The 26,920-nt window shown below is 32.6% G+C and overlaps 2 protein-coding genes across 2 annotated transcripts; both read right to left on the bottom strand.

The window, feature by feature from the left end:
- Positions 1 to 719: 719 nt before the first annotated feature.
- Positions 720 to 4,949, bottom strand: LOC120203077 (serine hydroxymethyltransferase 2, mitochondrial-like). The gene is made up of 15 exons (XM_039203437.1): positions 4,799 to 4,949; positions 4,667 to 4,705; positions 4,479 to 4,565; positions 4,227 to 4,348; positions 3,830 to 3,906; positions 3,484 to 3,608; positions 3,191 to 3,283; positions 2,770 to 2,862; positions 2,470 to 2,667; positions 2,262 to 2,366; positions 2,061 to 2,126; positions 1,849 to 1,926; positions 1,480 to 1,591; positions 1,269 to 1,379; positions 720 to 1,166 (listed from the first exon to the last, which is right to left on the bottom strand). Exons 1-15 carry the CDS (start codon positions 4,886 to 4,888, stop codon positions 1,018 to 1,020), a joined length of 1,545 nt encoding a protein of 514 aa, XP_039059368.1. The 5' UTR covers positions 4,889 to 4,949; the 3' UTR covers positions 720 to 1,017.
- Positions 4,950 to 5,585: 636 nt separating this feature from the next.
- On the bottom strand, positions 5,586 to 9,271 carry LOC120203078 (GATA transcription factor 25-like). The gene is made up of 7 exons (XM_039203438.1): positions 8,996 to 9,271; positions 8,670 to 8,753; positions 8,441 to 8,574; positions 6,840 to 6,941; positions 6,535 to 6,640; positions 5,947 to 6,003; positions 5,586 to 5,835 (listed from the first exon to the last, which is right to left on the bottom strand). The coding sequence occupies exons 1-7, from the start codon at positions 9,269 to 9,271 to the stop codon at positions 5,728 to 5,730; spliced, it is 867 nt and encodes a 288-aa protein (XP_039059369.1). The 3' UTR covers positions 5,586 to 5,727.
- Between the last annotated feature and the right edge of the window lie 17,649 nt (positions 9,272 to 26,920).

The raw sequence follows: 26,920 nt of genomic DNA on the forward strand, positions 1-26,920 counted from the left end.
AAAATCTGCAAAGTAAAACATTTTTTGATTTTTTCCGTAAATTGTACAGAACCACTTCTAAATCCTAATAATTCTAGTAAAAATTGTCAAACAATCCTAAAAGATATAAATATCTAATTTTTTTTGTGTGAATATTATATTTTTTTTATGATTTATTGATTCTTTAGTTTTTAAATGCCTTTTTGTTAAAAAAATATTTCAAATATTTTTATACTTTATAAAAAACAATTTTTTTATAATTTTCTAAAAAATACGATGAATATATAAATATCTAATTTTTTTGTGTGAATATTATATTTTTTATGATTTATTGATTCTTTAGTTTTTAAATGCCTTTTTGTTAAAAAAATATTTCAAATATTTTTATACTTTATAAAAAACATTTTTTTCAACCAAAAAAATACAATCTTTTCACGTCAACACACTCTATTGACTAAAAAAATCATTTTAGGCATCAATTGACTAAAAAAAATCATTTTAGGCATCAATAGTCGACATCAAAATAACATCAATTGTTCACAACATCCAATGGCATAATTAAGTTAAAACGAAATTTAATATTCTAATTAAAGAAATTAAAAATTTAATGAGATATATACATGACCTAAAGTTCAATAATATATTTACTCTTTTGTTAAGGGTGGCAGTAGTTAGTAACCATTAGTAGTTGCAGCAAATTGTTGCACGCTTTGGCTATAATCAATGCATACATGTTATCATGATTCATCAGCAGCGTCATCATCATATTAAACATAACACATTACAATGTATTTTCCCTTCTTATTGTTTGATCACATGCGCATATACATTGTCAATCAAATATCCATTCTGAGCTTCAAACAATGAAATTTGATCACTTCAAGTCTCCATCTTTGAGTAGGTTCAACTCAACTCCTGATAATGCAATGCGCATGTTTTGGCATTTCAATAAAATAAGATAGTTTCCCTCTAAAAGATTACGTGCAACAAATAGGATCATCAACCAGTTTACGTACTTCAGAGCTCACAAACCTTGCCTTACTCATTGTATTTCATTGTTTCCTTCTCAAAACCAATAGTTGGAAACTGTTTCGCATACTCCTCAACTTCTTTTCGGAGCTTAGCGATTTCGGATTGAAACTTATTATCTGATTCCAAGGTTGCTACAAAATCCTTCAACTTTGTTCCTGGATTAATAGTAATTCAAGGGAAATATGTGAGCATACATTCCATTTTTACAACATAAAAATATTGGCCCTTCAGGTGATTGACGAAACAGAAAACTATACCTTTCGTCTCGGCCTTAATTTTCAAGGCTAATTTGACAGCTGCATCGAAGAAGTCAGCTACTTTCTCGAAATCTTCCTCTACAAAACCTCTAGATGTGAGAGCTGGGGTTCCTGAATCACATGAAACCACCGAATTTAAAACCCAAGGGACCTAGATAACCACCATGAGAAATATATGGCTTCATGATCAAAGGTGTGAACGGTCCCATACCCATGCGGATGCCACCTGGAACCATAGCAGACACATCCCCTGGAACAGTGTTTTTATTGGCTGCAATATGAACTGATTCCAATACCTTCTCAACTCTTGAGCCATCAATACCCTGTTGAACACCGTTTCAGAAACAAGTATAGACTATTACCAACAATTACCAATTAAATAGTTTAAAAGTATTTGAAATTAGAAAAAAATGATAACAATCCATTTATGGATTCTGGTCAGTTGAGGGCTGAAAAGTTTCTTGACCTATTAAACTAGTTACTATCAGGTTATTCTATAGGATTTCTCATGAAAACATAAAAGGTATGATAATTTTTGGTAAATCAGTTTGAAAGGAACAAGAATTCAAGAATCACATACCTTGTTTCCCAAATTGACCAAGACTAAATGGTTCTCGGTCCCACCAGATACTAGATCATAGCCGTTCTCTAGCAACCTCTACAAAAACAGAACACAGAATTGCAGCCATCACTGTTAAATTACTCGAGAGTGTACATGATAAGGCCAAGATTCACATAAGCCAAATACTAGTAGTGAACTTGCATCAATAGGTGCTGGGTCATTCAGTTTACCTCAGCAAATTTTGAGCAATTACTGAGAACTTGCTCTTGGTAAGCCTTGTACTCGGGTGTTCTGACCTATAAGCACATATGTCAAACTCAAGAAATATAATACTCTTGGCTAACTTGTATCAAAATACCGTATGGCCTCAACTTGGCATTGCATATTTCACTTGCATAAACATTTTTTTTATTATTATTATAAAAGAATACCTGGTTCAATGCAACTGCTAGACCAGCTATGGTGTGATTATGTGGACCACCTTGAAGTCCAGGAAAGACAGCTTGATTAATTTTGTCTTCCAAAGCATACATGACCTGTGGGATGGAACACGAGAAATTGAACGAGTCACTTTTTCCTCCTCTTTTCCACACATCCAACTTAGAGAGAGAAGCATATCAAAACTTAGATCATACTTACCTCTTTCCCTTGTTTGTTAATCTCTTTGACTCCCTTCCTGAAGAAAATCATAGCACCACGTGGACCACGAAGTGACTTGTGGGTTGTGGTTGTCACAACATCAGCATATTCAAAAGGAGATGGAATAATACCAGCAGCAACCAACCCACTTATATGTGCCATGTCAGCCAACATAATTGCTTTCTGCTTGTCACAGACCTGTCCATAAAGCAGTAAGAGTAAGCATCTCAAAGTTGAGTCAGAATTTTCACTGATATATGATAAAATCTACTGACATCAAGACAAGTAAAAGGTGTGTACCTTACGGATACGGGCATAGTCATAAAGGCGAGCATATGCACTGGCTCCAGCAACTATAAGCTTTGGTCTGAAAAGCACAGCACTTTTCTCTAACTGCAAACATTTTTATTCATCTAATCAGCTCCTTTAAAGAGACTTTCAAGTTTCACCTAAATTTTCCAAGAAAATACTTGCAAAGAGCTTGTGACATGGATAAGATCTTTAGCTTCTACGTCACAGTTGAATTTGATTTAAGATGCATGCAAGTTCCATACATCTGATAATTCAAACCGCTGGACTGAAAATCTAACTACAAAGATATAAATTTCTCTTTTGAATGTCAAACTATGCTTAAAAGATACAGCAAGTGCATCCCTGGTTTTGTACACTATACAGTTACTCGAGTGTATATACATAGAATAGAATAAAAGAGAAAAGCTACCTGATCATAGTCAATGTAACCTGTACTCTCGTCCAATCTATATGGCATTGTCTCGAAGAATATGGACACAGCAGATATCTTCTTAGTGTCAGTCTGCATGATGCAAAGAAGAATTGAAAATTTTGAATTTCATCAAACACAAGCACCAGTTGAATAGACTTAATGTTACCTCCTGATATGTTATTTCTTTAGAAAATAAATGCAGAAAAAAATACAATTAGAATCAACAAGAGCAGACAAAAATGTAACTAAATTCAATAGAAAAGCTCATAATTAATGGAAATGAGAAGCACCTGATAACCATGTGAAAGATGTCCACCATGGGGTAAATCTAGTGCCATAATTCGTTCATGAGGTTTCAACAATGCAGTATAAACTTGAAAGTTAGCAGGAGATCCCGAAAGTGACTGAACATTGACTACAATAACGAAACAGATACAGGATAAGCTATATGTTGCCTAGAACGTAATATTCCATACGCAGAATACTTTATATGCTCAAAATAAAGTGTAAAAAAGACATTCAACTAAATATGGAAGGCATATTGGAATTTTGATAACATCTCAACATGCAGGTCCCAAAATATTCATCTTAGCTTATAATGAAGGGAAAAAGAAGAGAGGCGCATAATTCATTCACCTCCCCACTTTGCAGGATCCAACCCAAAAGCCTCGAGTGCACGCTTTTGACACAAGGACTCAGCCATGTCAATGTACCTGACCAAATAAGAATTAGCATCATTAGACACCGACCTTAGCCTACTAAGATATGTTACTCGAATTCGATTGCAATGTCTGGCACGGGTACTTAAACAAAAAAGAAGGAAGAAGAATCTGAGCAACATATCCATCATGAAATAATACTAAAATATAAATCTGCATATAACATATATAACATGCATCTTATTTTCTCATTCAACTCCCTGAAAATTACAATCAGTCTGAAATCAATTTGTAAAGGAACCCATATCCTTTTTTTTTAACTAATTGATATTAAAATTTAAAATATAGAAAAGCAAAAATAGATATGTCTTAACTCGTTTCCTCCATAGTATCTAGCACCAGGATATCCTTCACTGTACTTATTGGTCATGACAGAGCCTACTGCTTGCATCACTGAGACGGATGTAAAATTCTCGGATGGTATAAGTTCTAGTCCCTATCAGAAAAATAAAATGTAAACCAAATTGGATGTCTGAATCAATCAAGCAATACTTGAATAAAGTTAAAAAATAAAAATCAGAAATGCGATAAAAAAAGGCTGAGAGATTTGAATTCTATCAAAATACCTTCCATTGTCTAGCTTTCTCGAGTTCGATTATGTTAGCAATTTCAGGATCGATTTCATCAAGCGGAGCATTCAACTGATGTACCCACTACAAAGGCAACCACAATCACAGCAAAAAGATGAAAGATCTAAACTCCAAAATACAAACCTTATTTGAAAAACAAAAATATTAAAAAAAATGAGGCTTACGTTAGCACGAGCTTTCTCTTTCTCTGCGGCAGCTGTTGACTGAAGCAAATGAAAACAAAGAAGAGATGAAAATTAAGTAAAAACATAAAAAATGAAATGAAAGAGAAGAAAAAAAGTTTGAGATATAGGAACCATATAATAGAGGGAGGTGCGATTGAAGAGAGGTCTGATCAGATACTTGATGGAGGACGAGAGTCTGCGAAAGCTCATAGCCACCGCCATTGCTCGGCGTTTTCAGGCGTTCAACAAAAAGTAAAGAGGGGTGGGAGTGGGTTGGTGGAGGACCGGGAATTGTTGTTTTGTGAAATTTGTTTGATTAATATATATTAATAATATGGAAGTGCGGGCTGTCAGTGTCAGATTCATCCCAGTTTGTTCGGGCGGGACGGGTGCGGTGTAACGTCACTCTTCGAAACGCTAGTGTAAAGGGGAATCACGTTAAAGTGACGGTGGTAGGTGGATTTGGTCCAAACGATGCCGTTTGAAGTTCAGAAATGGCCTAGCTGAACCTGGATAAGCTCACGAGACTCGTCTTTCTTCCATTTTATTTTATTTCAGTTTTCCCTTTTTTAATTGATGCAATTTTAATTTTTGTACGACTCAAAATTCATTATTACAAAAATACTCTTTACTCAACTCGCATTTCAAACTCTCCAAATATGTGAAAAACCTATTTTAAAAATAATTCATTTCAAACACGCTCATATCCGATATTAATACTCAAATTCCATTAAACATGTTACTTCTCGCATAGTATGTTATATAATTTACCATTTGGAAAATGGGGATTGGTTTTGACAAATAGGAAATGAGTGAAGTATGGCCTATAAAATTACCAAAGGCATAATGTTAACAACTTCAGCTCTTACATCCGGAATAGGTTTCCCTTTAAAGAGGTAATCTCGTCATGCAAATGTACTAGACTCGATGAATAGGAGGAGAAAACATCGTGTATATTGATTAAAAAAAAAATGGCAACTATGATATCTGTACATATAAGGAAGTCTTTCAAAATTTACCAATGAAGACCTAGTCGACACAATGACCGTATCGGCACAGAATCAGTGCTCGCCAATTAGGGCTGGGCCATCACCATTTGAGAAAGGAACTATATTGCTCTGTGAAGGGATATCAGTTCTAGAATCTGAATTATTTGCTTCACTTTCTCCCTGTATCACAAAAAATAATGCAACCCATGTTTATGTTATTGAAGAATAATGGAAAATTTTGAACAGCAGGTCAAGAAGCACTGCAAACAAGTTTAGTGGTGAGGAACACACCTGTTGAACTGAAATTAGGGAATCCTGCATTTTCTTGGGAATATCCCGCAATGTTCCCTGCGTGAAGTGCAATTGTTTAAAACTCAAAATATGTAGCTTGCAGAATGTTCAGTTGTGGGGAAAGCAATTAATGTAAATGCAAAACTGAAAGCAAATTTAAACATAAATGGTTATAAAGTGACAGTGCACATAAACTTAAAAGGCAAGACTCAAATATTGGAAAATTGTAAACAATGGGGGAGTGCATTTCTGTCCCAACAAAATTAGCAGACCTTTCCAAAACCCAATCCGTGAATACTTTTTACCAGTCCATGACAGTCAGAAAAGTTCTTATCCCTCTCCCGAGAGTGCAATACTTTTCTTGACAGAGAACTTTTTAGTTAGAACACTAGTTGTAATCATCCCAAAAGATAATCTTCAAGGAGCAGTTAAAAGTGATTTGTTCATCTAAATTTATCCAATACATGAAAAGAACCTTGATGGAAAACGTAGCAAAAGAATCAGGGGAAGCAATTTTTCTTAATTGTAAATAAAAAACATGGGTAAATTGAAGATACGCTAAGTGTCAATCACAGCAGACACACCAACCTTGTTAGCCCAAAAAAGTCCACAAGCATTGCATAGAGACCTTGGACCAGATGGACCACGTCGCATCATTGGGGTGGACTTTGAGCTAATGCCACAGTGCGTACATCTGGAAAAGTGTGAAAATGACATTATGTTGAGAGTTTACTAGGAAATGTTAAAAATGATGCTACTAACTAATAAAGAAGAATATGAGAAATCTAGTGCAGTACGTACAAAGTTAAAAAATAAAAATAAAACATATTTACCAGATCTTCATAAAAAGAAGATGCAAAGAATAATACTCTGGAAGATGGTACAAAACTTACATAGCATCTGCTGGGTTGTCATCATCCTGAGAAGAGCTTTCACCTCCTTCAGACTTCTTCGAAGATTTGGCAGATGTAAATTGACCCTTATTACGATTCATCCTGGTGCACTCAGATAAATCGGAAACATGAACTTACCATACACAGGATATTAAAAAAAAAGTCAATAAGGATAAACCATCTTTACCTTTTCTCAGTTACAAAACATGCTGGATATTAAGAATTCAATTTCATCAACTCAATTTTATACATGTTCCTTTTCCAAATATGCTGTTAAATTGTTAATCATTACGTAAAATCCCTAAAAGGGTAAATGTGTATCATCTCCCCTTTACCCACAAGGTTCTATTGATGCACAGAGACCAGCCAATTAAACCTGAAGGAAAATAGATTTCCTTGCTATTGTTTGAATTCTTTAATATTTTTTCCCTTCAGCAGAACCCTTATTGCACTTCATCCATTTCTTGTACATTAGAAATATGTCCAACTAATAAACAGTTTAAAGAGACAGAACAAATTAAACTTGCCTGACTATAAGAGTTTAAAACTTTTTATTCCACTTTTAAGACATAGGTCCCCTAAATCATCAATATTTTTTTATATAACAAGCAATTAGTGGATTGAAATTGCATCACGATACAACATCCTCATCATAGGTGATGGAATTACAATTTTAGTTCGTATAGATTCCCCAAATGAAAATATTCCAAAGTAATGGCTCCTACTGATTAATTAAGCACCAGATGAGCATATAATTGGTTTTAAAAGTGACATGAATAGAAAAGTCAAATCACTGCTTATTTGGTTATTCCCTGTAGATAATTATACTTTACCAAAATTTTCTGTTTGAATTTGATAGTTTAATAGCAAGATAAAAAACACATGGAGGTCAGTCGCAAGTAACAGGACCATCCTGGAAGATTAAAATCAGTAATACTATATGGTGGAAAAAATAATCTTTACACAGTTTAGTATTCCAAGATATACTTTGGTTTGACACTGATTTGCTGGCCTCTAACCACTATGTTACCCCCTAGATCTTGGGGAGTTTTCTAACAATTTTATAGTACACCAGACTGTAAACTAGAGGACTTTGCAATATATCATTACGGAAATTAGCCAATTATTAAAAGCTTGTCTATCAGGGATACGCCAGCATGCAGCTATTCCTATTTATCACCCTTTAGAATTGAAGGATAGTTTATTTTTATTGTTTTCTAGTTCTGAAAACTATTATAAAGATCCTTGGTTTACAATAAAGAACATATGGCATTCAGGAAAACAAGTGAAATAATCTAATGTTAACGATGTATTCGATAATAACAAAAGAAGAGAGTGGATAAAATAAAATACAGAATTTATGATAATAATCATATACTTAGCTAATCCAATATATGTCTCATAGTATATTAATTCATACCCTACTTAAAGTGCTAATTCATAGTAATTACTCAAACCTGAAAAGCCCACCAATTTAGTTCTCACTTCTCAGTCTAAGTTTGTAAGCATCGATAGCAAGAACAACATACTGACGTTCGTAGTTCAAAATTTCAGAAGCATATCCAGCTTAAATAACTGCATGTAGGAAGGGAAATGCACACCTAAGAGCAACTTCTTGACGAACACCATATCTGACTTTCTTATCAAAGCATCGCTCATTTCTCTTCTTACGAAACCTATCTAAAGAGGCTGCCCTATGAGGTTGATTAGATACACTCGGGAAGTCCAGAACACCCTAATCATAAATAAAAAAGAAAAAAGAATAGGTAAACTAAAAATTATAAAGAGAACTCAAATTTCTAAATTCAACATATTTAAGAAGAGAATTACCCTTTGATTCTGAGCAGGCATATCAACACCATGGGGACCTGAAGTCAGTTCACACCCACCAAGCTGTAATAAAACCGCATGGAACTGCAAAAATTCGACCACATAAAACTCTTTACGATGTGCATTTCATTGCAGTTACTATAGAAAAGCGAAAGAACAAAAGTAAGATTTCGAAGTGGCGGTTTTGGTTTATAACTTAAAATAAGAGGAAACGAAATCACCTCTCTCCACAATTTACGCCATCAACTTTTGGTTCTTCCAAAAACAAGAACCCTAATTGGCCTAATTGACAAAAACTGCAAAAGAAAAGGAACAAGATGATTAACCTTCTCAGGAGTAATAGCATCGAACACGTAGACCTGGCCACGAAACGAGAGAGTGAGTTGACTGGCACCGTCGACTCGTTGAACGGCGGCCAAGTCAGAGGCCGAAGCAGCGGCGGAAGTGACGTAGATGGGATCGGCAGAGCCGTCTTCGACTCCTACGGCGTCGTCGAGGGGATGCGCATCGTAGGTAACGATTTGGTGGTGGTCGGCGGGTGCAGTAACATCGTTGTCGGCGATGTGGCCAGGGATGTTCATGGGCTGAGAGTGTCCGTACATTGAGGGAATCGAGGATGTTGAAGCATTACAGTGAAGCCCTAATTAAATAAAGAGAAGTATAAAAAGAGGGGTGAAAAATGTGTGCGTTTTAGGTTTATGGAAGAATTTAAAAAGGAATAAATGTGTTGAGAAAGATAGAATTGGGAGTTTGAGCCAAGCACTGTACTCTCTTTTCTTTCCGTTTTCTTTTGCCCGTCCGAATGAAACAGAAAAGGCCTTTGCCCATACCACTTTCCATCTCCAATTTCAGTTTGGGCCTAACGTAACATACCTTCATTTTAGATTAAAAAAATCTCAAATATTTAATAAAATAATCACTTTAATCCTTATTATTTTTTTAAAGTATTTTAACCCTCAATATTTCATTTCAAGATAAAATAGTCTCTATTTTTTTAGTGTTAATTATGTCTTAGCTGACAGTTTCCATCTATAGAAGGGAATTTTTGCATTAAAATGAAATATTGGATGTCAAAATGCTAAAAAAGAAGAATATAGGTAAATCTTGAATAAAATCTCCTAATTTTAATTTATTTTTATTTTACCCCTTATTTTTATGGTAATTATAGTTTGCCCTCTCATTTTTTATAGTTAATTATATTTTATCCACTTGAGTCGGAATCCTAACTCCATCCCTGTGAGTGAAAAACAAGAAGAATAATAGGATGATTAAATATGTAGTTTACCCTAAAATTTAATTTAATTTAATTTTTATTTTTTTATTATTTATTTTTAGTTTCATAATAATATTTATTATGACTTTTGTTTGAAGAATTTACGTATAATGCACATATACTATTTAAATCAGATCATGAAACATATACCATCCTTCATCACTATAACCACTCTTTAAGTCCTTAATATTTAATTTTTAGTTCAATTAAATATTTATATTATTTTTTATATAGTTAATGCTTAATTATTTTGAGTCAAATTAACTAAAAGAATAAATAAATTTTGATAAATTAAAGAATTGATTTGAATGATTGATTCTTATCTTTTGGAGAGGGTGATGAGGTTTTTTTTTTTTACCTTTCATTAATCATGAAGGATAGATTTGAATGTTAAAAGATCACACCCTTCAGCTTTTGTCCCCTCTCCCATGAGTAAAAAAATAATAAAAATGGGGTTTAAACATATTATGTTAATAATAGATCAATTGTATCTTTAGTCCTTCATTTTTGTTACTATTTTTAAAAAAAAAATCTTCTTTAAGGAGTAGAGTATTTTCAAATCCTACATGTTCAAATACAAATGAGTGGAACACACCCAAACTTAACCTTGATTGGACAAAAGTTGTTGTTATTTAGTCTTTGATTTAATCATGTTACTCGACATTCAATAATGAACAAATAGGGGTGACTATGAACCCTAATTTTGCCCAAGCATATATATCAGGCATGGATCTATATCTAAGCTCAAATGGCCCAAATTTCATTGTCTTACTTGGATATAACCTATACTCGAATCTAAACTTAAAAAAACAAAAATCCAATTACCATATTAATAAAAAACTTAACTCATTCTCTATCAATAAATTAAAATTCAACCTCTCCAAATCACTCAATATCACCATCAACTCATGACATTCACCAATGTCTTCAACCCTTAAACTCTCCAAATCTCAATTACCACTATCAGCTTGACATTAATTAATCGTAACTCAATATGACCATCCAGCTCAGTTGGTATAGTACAAGGTTCTTAACCTTGAGGTCATAAGATCGAGTCTCACGGAGAGCATTTCATAATTTGAAGGTCTCCCACGGAAGCTGCTCTCAACTTGACGTTGGGGGCAGCCTACTATCTTACCTCCCCCTTACTTCATTACATATGGGAATAAGGGTCAGCTAATTTTTCAATATCACCTACCACAGTGCACCTCACCTATGTTATGCCAACTCACTCTTATTACCCAATATGTTCACCGTCAACACCAAATAAAGCTCATGCCCTATAACCTTTCACCATTGATGCACATTCACTCTCTAAACTTAATACTCACAACTGATATCACTGCCCATAACTCATCCGCACAGTCATAATTGAAGTTGATGAAAGGAGTAAAAAGGAGAAAAGGAAAAGCTAATGAAAAATATAAAAGAAACATACCATCAAGTTTTTTGACTCTCAATGATTTAGTGATTGTTCAGGTAATTCGAAAGTGATAAATCTTTTTTCGATGTGAAAAGCCACATATCCAGAGATAAGCTCAATCTGACATCTAGGAGAGAAGTTTGAAAGACAAAAATTGAGACGTTCAAATGTAGATCTATGAGTCTTGAGCATTTTCAGACGAAATAAACATCAAACCCATGTTCTATAAGCCAAAAGAAAGCATGATAGGAGTTTTGGGTAATTTTGAAAACAATTAACGATAATTGATCATTGATGACGAATAACGATACATAACTATCCGCGATGACAATTTTTTATGCAAAACGACATCCTTTTACCTTTGGAAGTCCATGTATTTATTGGTAATGCTCAATCCCACATAGAGTTGGAAGCACTATTAGGAATGAGTATTTAAGGCTTGCATTCTCCACCCCCTTGTTTAGTGATAGAAAATAAGGGGACACTCGCGCACCATTGTCATCTGTCTGTCTCGGCTCGTGGTTGTGGTCATGATAATACGTGTCTTCAATACATCTATGCGAATATTATCTTTTTAGAGGAACTTATCTCTATTCAAAATATTACAGCTTATTAATTAGCTGTTTTGATTTCTAAAATTAAATAAATTTAACAAGTTATTTTCCTAAATTAATTCAGGAATTATAATAGCTGAATATTGATGCAATGAACATGGACTATATTTTAGCCAAATTCATCATGACGTTTTAACAATTATAATAGGGTTTAATTCCATAATTAAAATGAGATATTAATATGATATTTTGTTGGATGATTATACACCTATTTCTAGCCTATAAATAGAGAGCTTCATTCAACCTCTCAACTCACACTCCACAGCTCACTATTCACTCTCAAAGTGTTTCTAAAGTTGTTCTCTCTATATTTTCCGATCAGAAGTTCAATACTGCCAGCAGTCTACTTTGATTTCAGGTGTACGAAATTTGGAGCGACCGTGTTAACCTCGGGAGACGATATGCCTATTGGAACGATTACACATATCAGGGCGAATTTTTTCTAAGACAGTGGTTTTTACCATGACACTTTTTACGATTTCAAATTTTCAATTATTATTTATTTGTCCAGTTAGTGCTAACAGTGTGATTTTGCAGTCCATATTTCCAACAATTTAGAAACGAATTCTTATATACTGCAAATATGACATCACCTTTGAGCAAGTTAATTCCCGACCTTTCCAAGCTCGATGCACTTGATGGAAAGAATTATTGGAGATGCTCCTAGCGAATCTTAATATTTTTTAGCAACTTGACATGGACTACGTTCTGTTCAAGCCACCACCCACTATGCTTGCCAACCCCAGTTGTCAAAAATGATACTGATGTAGTTCTAAATAATGTTGCCTTAGCCGCTACTACTACTACCATCACTATCAACGAGAAATAAAAGAAGGACAATAAGATAGTGTGAGGACACCTGCTCAACCACATGTCTAACAAATTGTTTGACATGTTCCTTAGAGAAAGAAGTGCCAAGACAATATGGACTCTCTAAAGAAGAAGTATGGTGTTGACGATTCGGGCATCAAGAAGTACGTCGTCGGTGAATAACTTAAATTCCAGATGATACATGACAAGCAGATAATAGATCAAGTGCATGATTACTAGAATTTCGTCGCCGACATCATCACTAAAGTAATGCAGATGTATGAGGTGCTTCAAGCTAATGTCCTCATCGAAAAGTTGCCAAAGTCCCGGTCCTACTACTGCAACTCTCTGAAGCATAAGAAGGGAGATATTTCACTTAAAGAGTTGGTGGGCCATATGAAGATTAAAGAGACAAACTGGTTAAAAGATAAGGTTACTAATTCCCTTAGTAATTTATCTTTTAAAGCTAACTTAGTTGACTCCAGATTCAAGAAGATCATGAAACGAGGGAATCAAGACAAAAAGACAAAACCTCAGAAGGCTGCCAACTTCAAGAAATTTGGAAATGCCAAAACTGAAGGAAATACACTCAAGTGTTATGTCTGCAGTCTAGCCAACAACAAAGATTATCAATGCCAACACCTCTTAGACTGCTAGAATGATAACAAGCTACAAATAAACATTGCGAAAAAAGATGATGACATCATTGTTGCGGTGGTTTCAGAAGTCAATCTGGTGGAGAACAGTTCTGAATGGGTGGTTGACACTAGCACTTCAAAACACTTTTGCACAAGGAAAGATTTTTTCACTACGTTCAAAGATGGGATTGAAGGTGAACGTGTGTACATAGGGAACTCTAGTAGCTCTGAATTGCTAGGCAAAGGCATGGTTTTACTCAAGCTGACTTCTGGTAAAAATTTGGCCTTGAATAATGTTATGTATATACCTACATTGCGTAGAAATTTGATAAGTGGTGGGCTTCTGAATAAGGCATGCATTAAGTTAGCTTTTGAGGTAGACAAACTTGTATTTTCCTGAAACGGTGATTCTGTAGGGAAAGATTTTCTAAAAGGTGGTTTATTTGTCATTAAAACTCAATTTAATGAAATAAAGCTACCACATTTGCTTACGTTGTTGAATCTGTTGATATGTGGCATACTAGATTAGGACACATCTAGACATAACTAACTTTAACAAATGTGAAATTGGTGTAGAAGCCAAGCATGCTAAACCTCACTTTAAGCTGTTTCTAATAGAAAGAATGAATTATTATAACTCATTCATACTAGTCTAGCAGACTTTAGAAACACTGAAAGTAAAGGAGGAAAACACTATTACATAACTTTTGTAGATGATTATTCAAGATACACAAAATTTTATATCCTAAGAATTAAAGATGAGGTTGAAAACCTTCTTACTTATTTATAAGGTAGGAGTTGAGAATAAGTTAGATAGGAGAATGAAACTTCAACCCCTTATTTTCCTCAATAAAACAATATAGCCAAAAGGAAAAATAGAACTTTAAAAGAGATGATGAACTCATTATTAATAAGTTTTGGGTTACCTGATAACATGTGGGGGGAGGCCATTCTATCGGCAAATCATATCTTGAACCGAGTACCTCATAAGAAATTAGATTATACTCCATATAAGTTGTGGGAAGAATATGATATAAAAATGGGGGTGTTTGGCCAAAGTGGGCTTGTCGGACTTTAAGAAATCCACCATCAGACCTAAAACCATTTATGCAATGTTTATAGGGCATGCTACAAATAGTTTCACATACATATTCATACTTTTACAAGATTATTCTATTTATGAGTTAAGTGATGATGTTTTCTTTGAAGATATTTTCCCTTAAAGAAACTAAGATTAAATGCTGAAGCACAAATAGAAAATATTACATCCAATTCTTTTAGTATTCCTGCTAGGTCTTCTGAAGAAATTTTTTTGAGCATAGAAGAAGTAAAAGGCAAAGAGTTAAAACCTCTTTTGGACTAGATTTCATTCCTTTATTTATGAGATAAATGATTTTGGATCTTTTTTATCCTATAGCTTAAATATTTCTATTAGACGAGGATCCTAAAACTTATGAAGAAGCTATAAGATCTATCGATGCTAGTTTACGGAAAAACACTATTAATGATGAACCAAAATCAGTAATCTTTAATCATACTTGGGAATTAGTTGACTTGCCTAGAGAATTCAAACCAATTTGTAACAAATGGATCTTCCGGAAGAAAATAAGACCAGATGGTTTGATCCAACGGTACAAGACAAGGCTAGTTGTCAAAGGGTTCATTCAAAAGTTTGGTTTAGATTACTTTGATACTTACTCTCTGGTTACGAAAATCTTAACAATATGTGCATTATTTGCACTAGCTTCTATTCACAAGTTGCAGGTACATCAAATGGATAATAAGATTGTATTTCTGAATGTAGATATAGATAAGGAAATCTATATGGAGCAGCCACTATGTTTTGAAGCACCTGAAATGGAAGGTAAATTCTGTAGACTTAAAAAGTCACTTTATAGACTTAAGCATGTTTCTAAACAGTGATATGAGAAATTTCATAAAACTATCATTAGCTTTGGTTTTGTTGTGAATGGTTCGGATACATGTGTGTATTCAAGGATGTTTGGCACTGATTGTATCATCATAAATTTGTATGTTGATGACATGTTAATTTCCAGTTCCAACATTGAGTCTATTAACAAAACAAAAAGTTTCTTGTCCACTAAATTTGAGATGACGAATCTCGGAGAAGTCGATGTAATCTTAGGAGTCAAAGTTACCAAAACTGAAAAGGGATATTCTTTAAGTCAAACACACTATATTGAGAAAGTGTTAAAGAAATTTGACAGTTTTGACGTCGTCCCTGCACGAACTCTTTATGACCCTAACATGCATCTCTTTAAAAATTAAAGGAAGTAGCATTTCCCAAACAGAATATGCTAAATTGATCGGAAGCCTAATGTTCTTAATGGACTATACCCGGCCTGATATTGCCTATGCTATGAGAAGACTTAGTAGATATACTCATAATCCGAGTGGTGAACATTGGATTGCTCTTCGACGCTTACCAAAGTAACTTAAGGGTACTATGGATTAGAAACTTTAGTTTTTTTGGCTATCATGTAGTACTAGAAGGATATTGTAATGCCAATTGGGTTTTTGACAATGATGAGGTAAGTTATATGAGCAAGTATGTTTTTACTTTAGGTGGAGCAACAATCTCGTAAAAATAAGTAAAGCAGGTTTGTATTGCTCGTTCTACCATAGAGTTATAGTTTATAGCTCTTGACCTAGCTGGGCAAGAAACTAAGTGGCTCAGAAGTTTGTTAGTATGAATTTCGTTGTGGGGAAGACCGTCTCCTCTAGTTTCTTTGTTGTGTGATTCACAAGCTACGATATGTGTGGCTAAAACCCAGCTTACAATGTTAAGTAAAGAAACATTTACATAAGACATGAATCGGTTAGACATTTAATAAATAATAGAGTACTCTCTTTAGAGTATGTTAAGTCAGAAAAGAACCTAGTAGATCCATTTACCAAAGGGTTAAGTAGGAAGATGGCCCTAGATTCGTCAAGGGGGATGGGTCTAAAGCCCATTGATTGAGGAATTCATGGTGGACACCCAACTTAGTTAACCAAGTTCAATTTGGTCAAACGAAACCTTGGAAAAACTCATAGTGTACATTCCTACCTACTATCCCTATGATGAATAATGTATATGCCTAGGATGAGCTTAATTGCTATTAATAAATTCATAACCCATACTTTGGGTGGTCTTAGTGAGAAAGACTTGACAAGTTTACTAAATTTGGCTGAATATCTATTCTTAATAAGTTCATAACCCAGAGTTGAGTGGGTAGTCCTCAATGTGCAGGACAAAATGAACTTACCAACAGAAATGATGAGTTTGTTAAACTCTTAATAAATTCAAATCCAAGAGTTTGGATGGTCTTAGTGAGATAGACTTATTGAATTTACCGATTAATGAGGTTGAATATTTATTCTTAATGACTCATTATCCTAGATTTTGGGTGGTTTATTAATAACGAACTTGAAGAAAATCACCATACCCTTTGTGAGGTTGAGCCATTATAAAAGTTTTTAATTATTTCATAGCCTTGTTAAGGGTGGTTTATGTCGAGATAAACCTGATGAAATAACCTATGTAAGTGAGAAGGGTTAGTCACCTTCTATGAAAAACGTTGGGCAATTTTCTAGCACACTTACTAGAATCAGAGATAAGATGACCAAATATACACTTTTGTATATATATATATCTTACACATCGAGGACTCAAGTGGATGAAGGGGTTAGTTGTGTGTTATAAGTTTACCCCTATCTTAGAAAGTTCAAGACTAGTTTCGCTTATCTAAGAAAAGTATTTCTCATAATCACTATGTACTAGTTCAAGATACGTTCACTAGTGCTTAAGTAACTAATCTCGCTATTGTTTTTTTGGAATGATTGTTTTTTAGTTTCAGAAGAATTCTTTCGCATTAGTGGGGGAATGTTGGTAATGTTCAATCCTATATAGAGTTGGAAACACTATTGGGAATGGGTATTTAAGGCTTGCATTTTCCAATCCCTTGTTGAGTGATAGAAAACAAGGGGGCTCTTGTGCACCACTGCTGTCGTCGTTTGTCTGGCTCATCTCATCTCGTGCTTGTACTCGTGGACGCGATCATGGTAATACATGTCAAATCTTTTAGAGAAAATTTATGAGGAATTTCTCTCTGAAAGAACAAATGAAAATGTGAAAGATTTCATTTGATATTTATATGATGTTGATGACTGTTTAAATTCAAAATATTTCAGACGATAATAGTTGATTAATTAGCTATTTTGATTTCTAAAACTAAATAAATTTAACAAGTTATTTTCTTAAATTAAACCAGAACGTTAAGATGTATCTGGATTGATTTTTAGCCTTGTTCAAAGGAGAGACAAGTTGTTAATATCATGAGTTATAAGATTTAATTTTAAGAGTTATAACAGCTGAATATTGATGCAATGAACCTTAACTATTTTTTAGCCAGATTCTTCAGGATGTTTCAACAGTTATAATAGGGTTTAATTCCAGAATTAAAATCATATATTAATTTTTTTGTTGGACAATTAACCTCGGAGACGATCCACCTATTGGATCGATTACAAACATCAGGACAAATTCGTTTCTAAGGTAGTGGTTTATCACGACACGATTTACGATTTCAATTTTCAATTATTATTTATTTTTCCAATCAGTGCTATTAGTGTGATTTTGCAATCCATATTTCCAACAGTATTAACTCGACCAGCTTCAGAGATTCACACATATTTTTAAAGATGGACAATCGCATTTTGTTTGTCGTCATTTCTTTCTTTTTTTTAATATGGGACAAATACAAGATAATATATGTTCAAAGATAATTTTTAACATTTTGTTATTAAACGCTCACACTTCTGACATTCATGGTGCTCGAACCCGAAACCTCAAAAAATAACAACAATTCCTTTACGACCGATGTAGTTTGGTGTGTGCTGATTATTGTTCTTTTTCTATTTTCAATTTGTGTAACTTCTTCTAAATTTACATATTTACATTGTTATTTTAGTCTTTTTAGTTCATATTTATTTAAAATTTGTCATCAACGTTATTATTTAGTATTAATTATTATTATAATTTCATACTAACATTTTTTGTGTTTCATTTATTTTTAAAATCATGGTAAATATGTTTTTCAAGTTCACTTTTTCAATTTAGTTTATATTTATATTTTAATGGATAATATATCAAAGTTAAGGTCCTATTATTATTTTTTAAATATCGAGGCAACCAATAATTTAAAAAAGACATAATGAAATAAAATAGCCCTAACGAGTATTATCAAATTTGCCAGTATTATTTTTTTGGGAACATTTAACCCCAAACATTTCATTTTGGGTCAAAAAGCACTCTCGTTAGATGAAAACCGTTAGTCAACTGATAGTCAACGCATGGTGCTAACCAAGCAAGAACGCGCGGACCCAGATACTGATGTGGCATGTCTAGGCCATGATAGATGATGACATGATGATGCCATCATATTTTTTAAATAAAAATTAAATATTATTCTTAATATTTATATATATTTTTTCCAATAAGATGATGACACGTGTCAACACCATATTGGTTTAAATTTAAACCAAACAAAACATACTTTTGTGGGGTGTTGAACCTAAGCTAGTATGCTTAAATCCCATCACCTAACCACCAAGCCAAATCTTTCATTTGTTTATTTTTTTGCAACACAAAATATTTAACATATACATTATGTTTCTCACACATTTTGTCAAACACCTTCATCCCCTCTTGACATGTAATTTCTTCTTGGGTTGTTTTTTCATGCTTTCTCCTCTACGATTTTTAGTACTTCCCCAAAACCATGAAAGTATTGAAAGTATACATCAATGGAAATGAAATAATATTAAATATTTTATGTTGAGTCGAGTATTATATTAGAAAAAATCAACATCTTTTTGTCTAAAGCTTCTCTTTTCATCTCTCTCATTCTTTCTCTCAATTGTGTTTTTCATCAATGGAGATCAAACAAGTTAAACTTTAATATTATTTTCTGGTAATACTTATCTTTACAGTCTTCGTTTTAGTTTCTGGTGCGGTGGTTGCATCGATCAAAATCGGTGCAACGACTCTTATCACGTTCAAGAAGATGATTGGTATATGACCGGTGTTTTATCGGGTTGGAAGCTTGGAACGAGCCCATGTGCCTAGTATGGAGTTAAATGTTCTTTAGGAAGAGTGGTTCATCTTGAACTTAACCAGTGTAGCCTCTGTGAGACACTTTTTCAATCCTCTGGCTTCTTTAAACATGTTATCCACTTTGCTTTTGTTTGGGAATATGTTCACTGTAAATTCAACCAATTTGATGTTCCTCCCACGTGGATTGAAGCGTCTTGAGTTGTCCAACACCGGTCTATTTGGTTCGTTCCCTGGTACCATATTCTCCAAGCTTTCGAATCTCTAATATATCGATTTGTCATAGTAATCTAACATGGTCTTTTCCTACTGATCTCAAACATAACAGGGTCTATTTTAGGGTTTAACAACATAACATGTTCTTGATCTTAGTTCATAAAAGGAAGAAGAAACTATATGTCAAGAGGGGATGAAGAAGGTGTTTGATAAAATGTGTGTGAGACATAATATATATGTTAAATATTTTGTGTTGTAAAAGATAAATAAATGAAAGATTTAGCTTGGTGGTTAGGTGTTGGGATTTTAAGCATGTTGGCCTAGGTTCAACTTCCCACAAAACATGTTTTGTTTGGTTTATATTTAAACCAATATGATGTTGACACGTGTTATCATCTTATTGGATAAAAATATTAAATAAAAATAATATTTAACCTTTTTTTTAAAAAAATATGACGTGGCAGTGCTACATCATCATCTATCATGATATGGACACGCCACATCAGCATCTGAGTCTGCGTGTTCTTGCTTGGTCAACACCATGCGTTGACTGTCAGTTAACTAACAATTTTCATCCAACGAGAGTGCTTTTTGACCCAAAATGAAACGTTTGAGGGTCAAATGTTCCAAAAAAAATAATAAGAGCAAATTTGACAACACTATCAAGCGTTAAAGTTATTTTATTGCATTATGCTTTTAAAAAATATACCAACATTTAGATGATATGGGGATGTTTTGTTTTTCTCCGTACATAATCGACTCACAAACTCAATTATTATTCTGGATTTAAACATAGGTCTCAAATTTATTTTTCAGGAAAAAAAATTTAAAAAAGATTTTTTAAAAAAGTGATTTATAAGTGTACAATTATACCCTACTCAAAACCACCGATGACAACTAAATCTTATAGAAAATACATTTTTCAAAATAAAATATTTTTTTGAAATCACTTAAAATGTTTCCGATAAGATTGTTATCTAATAATATTATTTTTTAATCAAATATCATTTTAATGATGTGATATTACAAGAGAATATCACGTGTCATAATACCATAGTGACACATTATTAAAATAATTGAAAATAAAACCAATAATCAATTGGTTTAGTAGGATGAAGTACTATGTCCCTTAAGCAAGATCAGTGGTTTAAATCATGACATTTGCGAATGAAGCAAACTGGGTTGGGAGGGTCGTCTCGCCTCTGCAGTACCCAATCTGGATTAGTCGGTCAATAGATCGGATACCAGTAATTAATTAAAAAAAATTAAAAAAAAAGAAAATTATCACATTTAGGATTAATATAGTAAAATTCAAACACTTGAAATATATTAGGGTAAATTATTTATTTGGTCATCTACTTATTACTTAGGGTGTGTTTGGTTAGGGGAATGTGAGATTCCCATGGGAATAGAATCCATATTCCCCCGTTTGGTTGGCCGGGAATGTCATTCCCGGTAATCTTACATTACCAATAGTGAATTTTTTGGGGTATATTACCGGGAATGGCATTACCTCCCTTTCCTTAGGTATTGCTGGATTACCGACATTTTGGACTAAAATGCCCTTAACAAAATTTCAAAAATATCATTATTTTGTCATTGAATAATAAAAATTATACGAAGGTTAAATTACAAATTTATCCTTAAACTATTTTAGATTTACAAAAAAATCTATAATTAAAATTTTATATGAAGTTTAAGGATTAAAATAAAATTTTACCCTTAGATTAAACTTTTTTATATTTTCAATTTTGTAAAAAAATATAAATTTTATGAATTTAATTTTTTAAAGAAAATATATAAATATTTTCCAACTTGTTAAAAAACAAATATATAATAAGGACAATTTGGTAAAATATATATTCCAATAATCTTTTATTCCTTTAACCAAACACGGTAATCTTACATTCCAGTTAAACCAACAAAACACAAAATACAACATTCTCAGTAATCCTATTCCCTGATAATCTTACATTCCCACTGATAATCTTACATTCCGTGAACCAAACGCACACTTAATTTCTATTTTGTTTACTCAATTACTATTTTAAAATCATACTTAATTTTAGTTTTATTTTGGTCACACCTCACTAATTTCTTAAGGTGATGTTGGCTTGACATATTTTTTATTTTTCAATATTGACATTGACATTTACTTATGGTGATACATTAATATTATTGTTAATTTTTTTTAATAATGAATGACCAAAATAGAACCAAGACATAACATTAGTTATGATTTAAAAATAACAATAATTGAGTGATTAAAAAATAATTGAGTAATAGAATTGTGATCAAATAGAGAGTTTTCACAAAAATTATTAAGTTCATGAGAATATTGTTTTATCCTTTATAGAACAAAAAGTGGAGAATTCTTGAATATATCACGTTAATATATGACTAAAAAATAGAAATTAGCTATAATTGATAAATTTACTAATGATGTAATTTTTTAAGTTTAATATAATAACATTTTAAGTTGATACTAAAAATATTACATTCTCCATAATAAATTATATAATTATTCTGATTATAATTTAAAAAATTATCGTCAACATATTTTAATTATAATTAAAAATATTATTAATTATATAACATTTTAAATTAAATAAAATAACAATTTAAGTTAAAGTCTATCACAAATTAACTTTAAATTAATCCGCGGTACCAAAGAGTTACAATTTCGAAGACATATATTTGCCTTCTTCTGTCTGAAAATCTAGGAGATACCTACGAAAAGACCGAAACACCCACGTATAGCCTCCAATAAACTTTAAAACTAGAGAAAATAACTTCAGTGACCGAAACTACTTTATAATATACGATTTTAACCAATTTTTTTTAGATTTGTAAAAATAACCAACAAAATCGCAACGCGATTTTAAATTCGCAACACAGTTTCCAAATTCGCAATGCGAATATCGTAACCGGTTTTTGCCCGGGCACAAAATTTTACTTGGCGGGAAAAATTATGTGAATAAATAATTTTTATTGAAATGTTTTGAGAGTCGCCATCGGCCTTTTGGGTCAGGTAGGTCGAATACCTAAAAATCATCTTTTAAAAGAGTTTTTAAGAAAACATAGTTAAAAAATAAACTGGTCTGCGTTTAACAAAAAATTCATTCTTTTTAATAATAAAAAGGGATTCGTAGTCGGTTACGTTTAGGGAAGGATTAGCACCCCCACAACGCCCATAATTGGTACCTTTTGATTATAAATTGTCTTTATTATTGGAAATTTAGGAATTCAAAGATATACTTAATTCATAATTCTATTATTTCAAATTTATTAGTATAATTTTAAGAAAATATTTATAATTTTATAAATAAGATATTTATTTACTTAAAAATACCAGAAAATGAATTCTAGGTGCTTTAAGACATCACATTTCTTAATATTAAAAAAACTAAATAAAATATTTCTCTAAAAATAATTAAAATAAATTAATATATAATTTATAAAAATAGGATATTTATTTATTTAAGTATATCAGAAAATGACTTCTAGGTGCTTTAAGACAACTCATTTCTTAATATTAAAAAAATAAATATCATCTTTATATATATATATATATATATATATATATATATATATATATATATATATATATATATATATATATATATATATATATATATATATATATATATATATATATTCATGTGCCTAAAATGAAGTGAATAAAAAATAAAGAACAATAATTAAAAGACTAAATTTAAAGTATCGAAATATAAAGGACATAAATAAAAATGAGATAAAACAGTAACAAAATTATAATTAAACAGTGAAAAATATAATAAAACAAAAACAACATATTAAAAATTAAAATAGGCAAAAAACGTAAATCACAAAATTGTGAACAAACCACACAACATATTAAAATAAAATATAACAAATGACCAAAACATAAATAAATAAAAATAGTATATCAATATTAAAATAAAATAAAATGTAAATATGACGAAAATAGAAATATAAGGCTAAAATGTAATGGCCTATATGTAATTTACCCTAAAATACTAATATATGATCTAAACTATAACACCCAGCCAACGTTTCATTGCAAAACATGAGAAATAAATTGTTTTCTTTCACTCTCCATCTTCCAAACGTACGACCGAGAGCTTCAAAATTTCTCACTAACGCTGTCGCTCAACGGCGCTCATCAATCCTCCGACCACCACCCATGGTGGTCAGCTTACTAAAAAATGAACCCTAAAACTCTAAACTAACTCTCATTCTCCTCTAGAAACTCAAAATCGACACCCATAAACGCCAAAGACTCTCAGCCAAACACAACCCGACGACGACTACAACCCCTCCTCCGGCGAGAACTAACTAACTAGGTAAGACTCTACTTTCTCCTTTTTACTATTTTGTTCGAATGCCCAAAGAAAAAAAATAACATAAAACCGTGAAATCAAAATGATACACAAAAAATCCAAGAAACTCACTGTTTTTGTTTTTATATTTGAAAGGCTCCTCTTTTTTTTACAATGAAATTTGTATCAGTTATATATTAACTCATTTATATGTTTAAAAAATGATTGTTGTTTGTTTTACTTGGTGGTGAGCTGTAACTAGGAAGCTGCTGGATAGGGGACCAGCTGTTGTTGTTGAAAGCTGCTGGAACAGGGAGTTGCTGGCGGGTGCTAATTAGAGCGGGGAACCAGCTGTTGTTAAAGTTGCTGGCAGCTGCTGGAGCTGAAACGTGGGGGGACTACTGGCGGTGCTGGAAGCTACTGGAATTTGCAACGTGGAGGGCTGATGGCAGTGCTGGAAGCTGCTGGAATTTGTAATGTGGAGCTGCTGGAATGGGGAGGTAAAAATGGTGATTACAGCTGCCCCTCTTTGCTCGTTGCTGTGGAACAGGAATGGAGCAAAGATGAAAAACACCATTTTTAGCTTGAAATGTTCAAATTTTGAGCTATAAGTTCTTCTCATTATGAACTCTTCTACTGTGAATGACGATCCACCTCCTTCTGTGATGGATTTGACAAAAGATTAAACAAGTTCTTCTCATTATGAACTTCTTCTTCCTCTTAGGTGAGTTCTTCTTATTACGAACTCATTTTGTAAATGTCTATATTGTTGTATCTCCATGTGCAATGAAATGAGCAAAATGTTGAATAAGTTCTTCAAATTATGAACTTCTTCTTTCTCTTCAGATAAGTTCTTCTTATTACGAACTTCTTTTGGAAATGTTGATGCTGTTCTATCTTATTCTGTGATAGAATCGAGCAAAAGGTTAAACAAATTCTTCTCATTATGAATTTTTCGCTCATTTCGAACGAGTTCTTCTTATTATGAACTTTTCCACTGGGAATGATGATCTATCTCCTTCTGTGATTGATTTGACAAAAGGTTAAACAATGTTGATGTTGATCTATTTTTCTCTTGATGAGTCTCGATTAAAAGGTTGAACAAGTTCTTCTCATTATGAACTTCTTCTTCCTCTTCAGATGAGTTCTTCTTATTATGAACTTTCTCTGGAAATGTTGATCCATCGAGTGATGGAAATTTCTGTTTCTAGTGAAACTGTCTCAAGCGAGACGAATCTTGTTTTAAGAAAAACAATCTCAAGTGAGATAAATTGTTGTTTCGGGTGAAACTGTCTCAAGCGAGACAAATTTTGTTTTAAGAAAAATAATATCAAGTGAGATAAATCGATGTTTCGAGTGAAACTATCTCAAGCGAGACACAGTTTGTTTTAAGAAAAATAATCTCAAGTGAGATAAATTACTATTTGAAAACATCCTGCACTGAAGGTCTTATGGATGGCCCGTAGGACTTATAAATTTGGCAAATAGTTTACTAAGTAAGAAACTTTGGAAATTGTTTTCTTACTATTCAACAATTTCATTTTCAGAAAAGATTGAATGAGAAACTTTGGAAATCATTTTCTCATTTTTCAAAATAACTTGTTGATTGGGTAACATGCCCCATTTTAAAATAATCATTCTTCTGTGGATTGCGTCCATCTATTCTTCAAATGTTTGTGTGATTCCTGTATTTGAGGTTTTGAATTCTACCTTCTTCTTGTAAGGTATTTTCATCATGAATTTTCTTTTTTATACGAATATCTGAAAAAAAAACCTTATGTTTGAATGCAATCAAATGAATTAATGTAATGCATTTTCTTTTATGCAAATGATGTTCTTATGAATGCATAAATGTTGATGCAATCTTCATGTGACTTCAAAGTGGCAAACTCAATCTTCCTTCACTTAATCAAAATGTCATTTCAAGCTGCATTTCTGATGAACCATCTGATCCACTTGTATCTTTGTGTCTTCTTTGTTTCATTAAAGTCTCAGAAGAAATGTTTCATTATGGAACTCTGGCTGTAATCAGAAATATGACCTTGATGCCCTATTTTGTCTCTGATAACACCGACTTTCTTTATCTGGACTTGTGTAGAAATCCAATAAAGCTTTCATCTTTGAAAAGAGAATTTATCATCTTTGAAAAGAGAATCTATTATCTTTGAAAAGAGAATCTATCATCTTTGAAAAGAGAATCTATTATCTTTAAAGAATTTAGATGTAGATATGCCTGACTCAGCAGAGATTAATTAGGAGATCAGCATCTGTTCTAATTTAACTCTTGAAACACATCACAAGGAAGATTTATCCTAATTCCTTTCATGTCTCCACATTTAATTGGATCTTTAACAAGGCAACTTAGACCATATCATGTCAAGATTCTTAACAACAACATGTCGTTCAACCTTAGTTGGATCCACTAGTTTCTTGTTGTCAAAATTTCAGCTTCCCTTCTATGGAAAGAAATCTTCATCATATATCACTTCAAACCTTGGGGTTGAAGAAAATTTTATCTCAGGTAATAAATGAAAACACCATATGATAGCAACATTAGTTCAACACCATAATCACTGGTTCGTAAAACATTTGACAAAACATTCATCATCTCATGTGGTTTCTGCTCAGATGTTCGTAAAACATTTGACAACACATTCATCCAGCTGTGGCTTCTGCACACATTTCTGGTCAATGAAGCTATTTGTATAATGTTCAAAGCTTTTGTATGATGTTACAAGACCGTTTGAGAACAAAACTCAATGGGAATATAAGTGAATGTTTGCGTGTTTCATGACAAAAAAGTTGGTCAAATTCACAAAATATGCTAGTGCCAAATTGAA

The sequence above is a fragment of the Hibiscus syriacus genome, unplaced genomic scaffold (assembly GCF_006381635.1).
Source record: "Hibiscus syriacus cultivar Baekdansim isolate YM2019G1 unplaced genomic scaffold, ASM638163v2 tig00009023_pilon, whole genome shotgun sequence".
In the NCBI taxonomy this organism is placed as follows: domain Eukaryota; kingdom Viridiplantae; phylum Streptophyta; class Magnoliopsida; order Malvales; family Malvaceae; genus Hibiscus; species Hibiscus syriacus.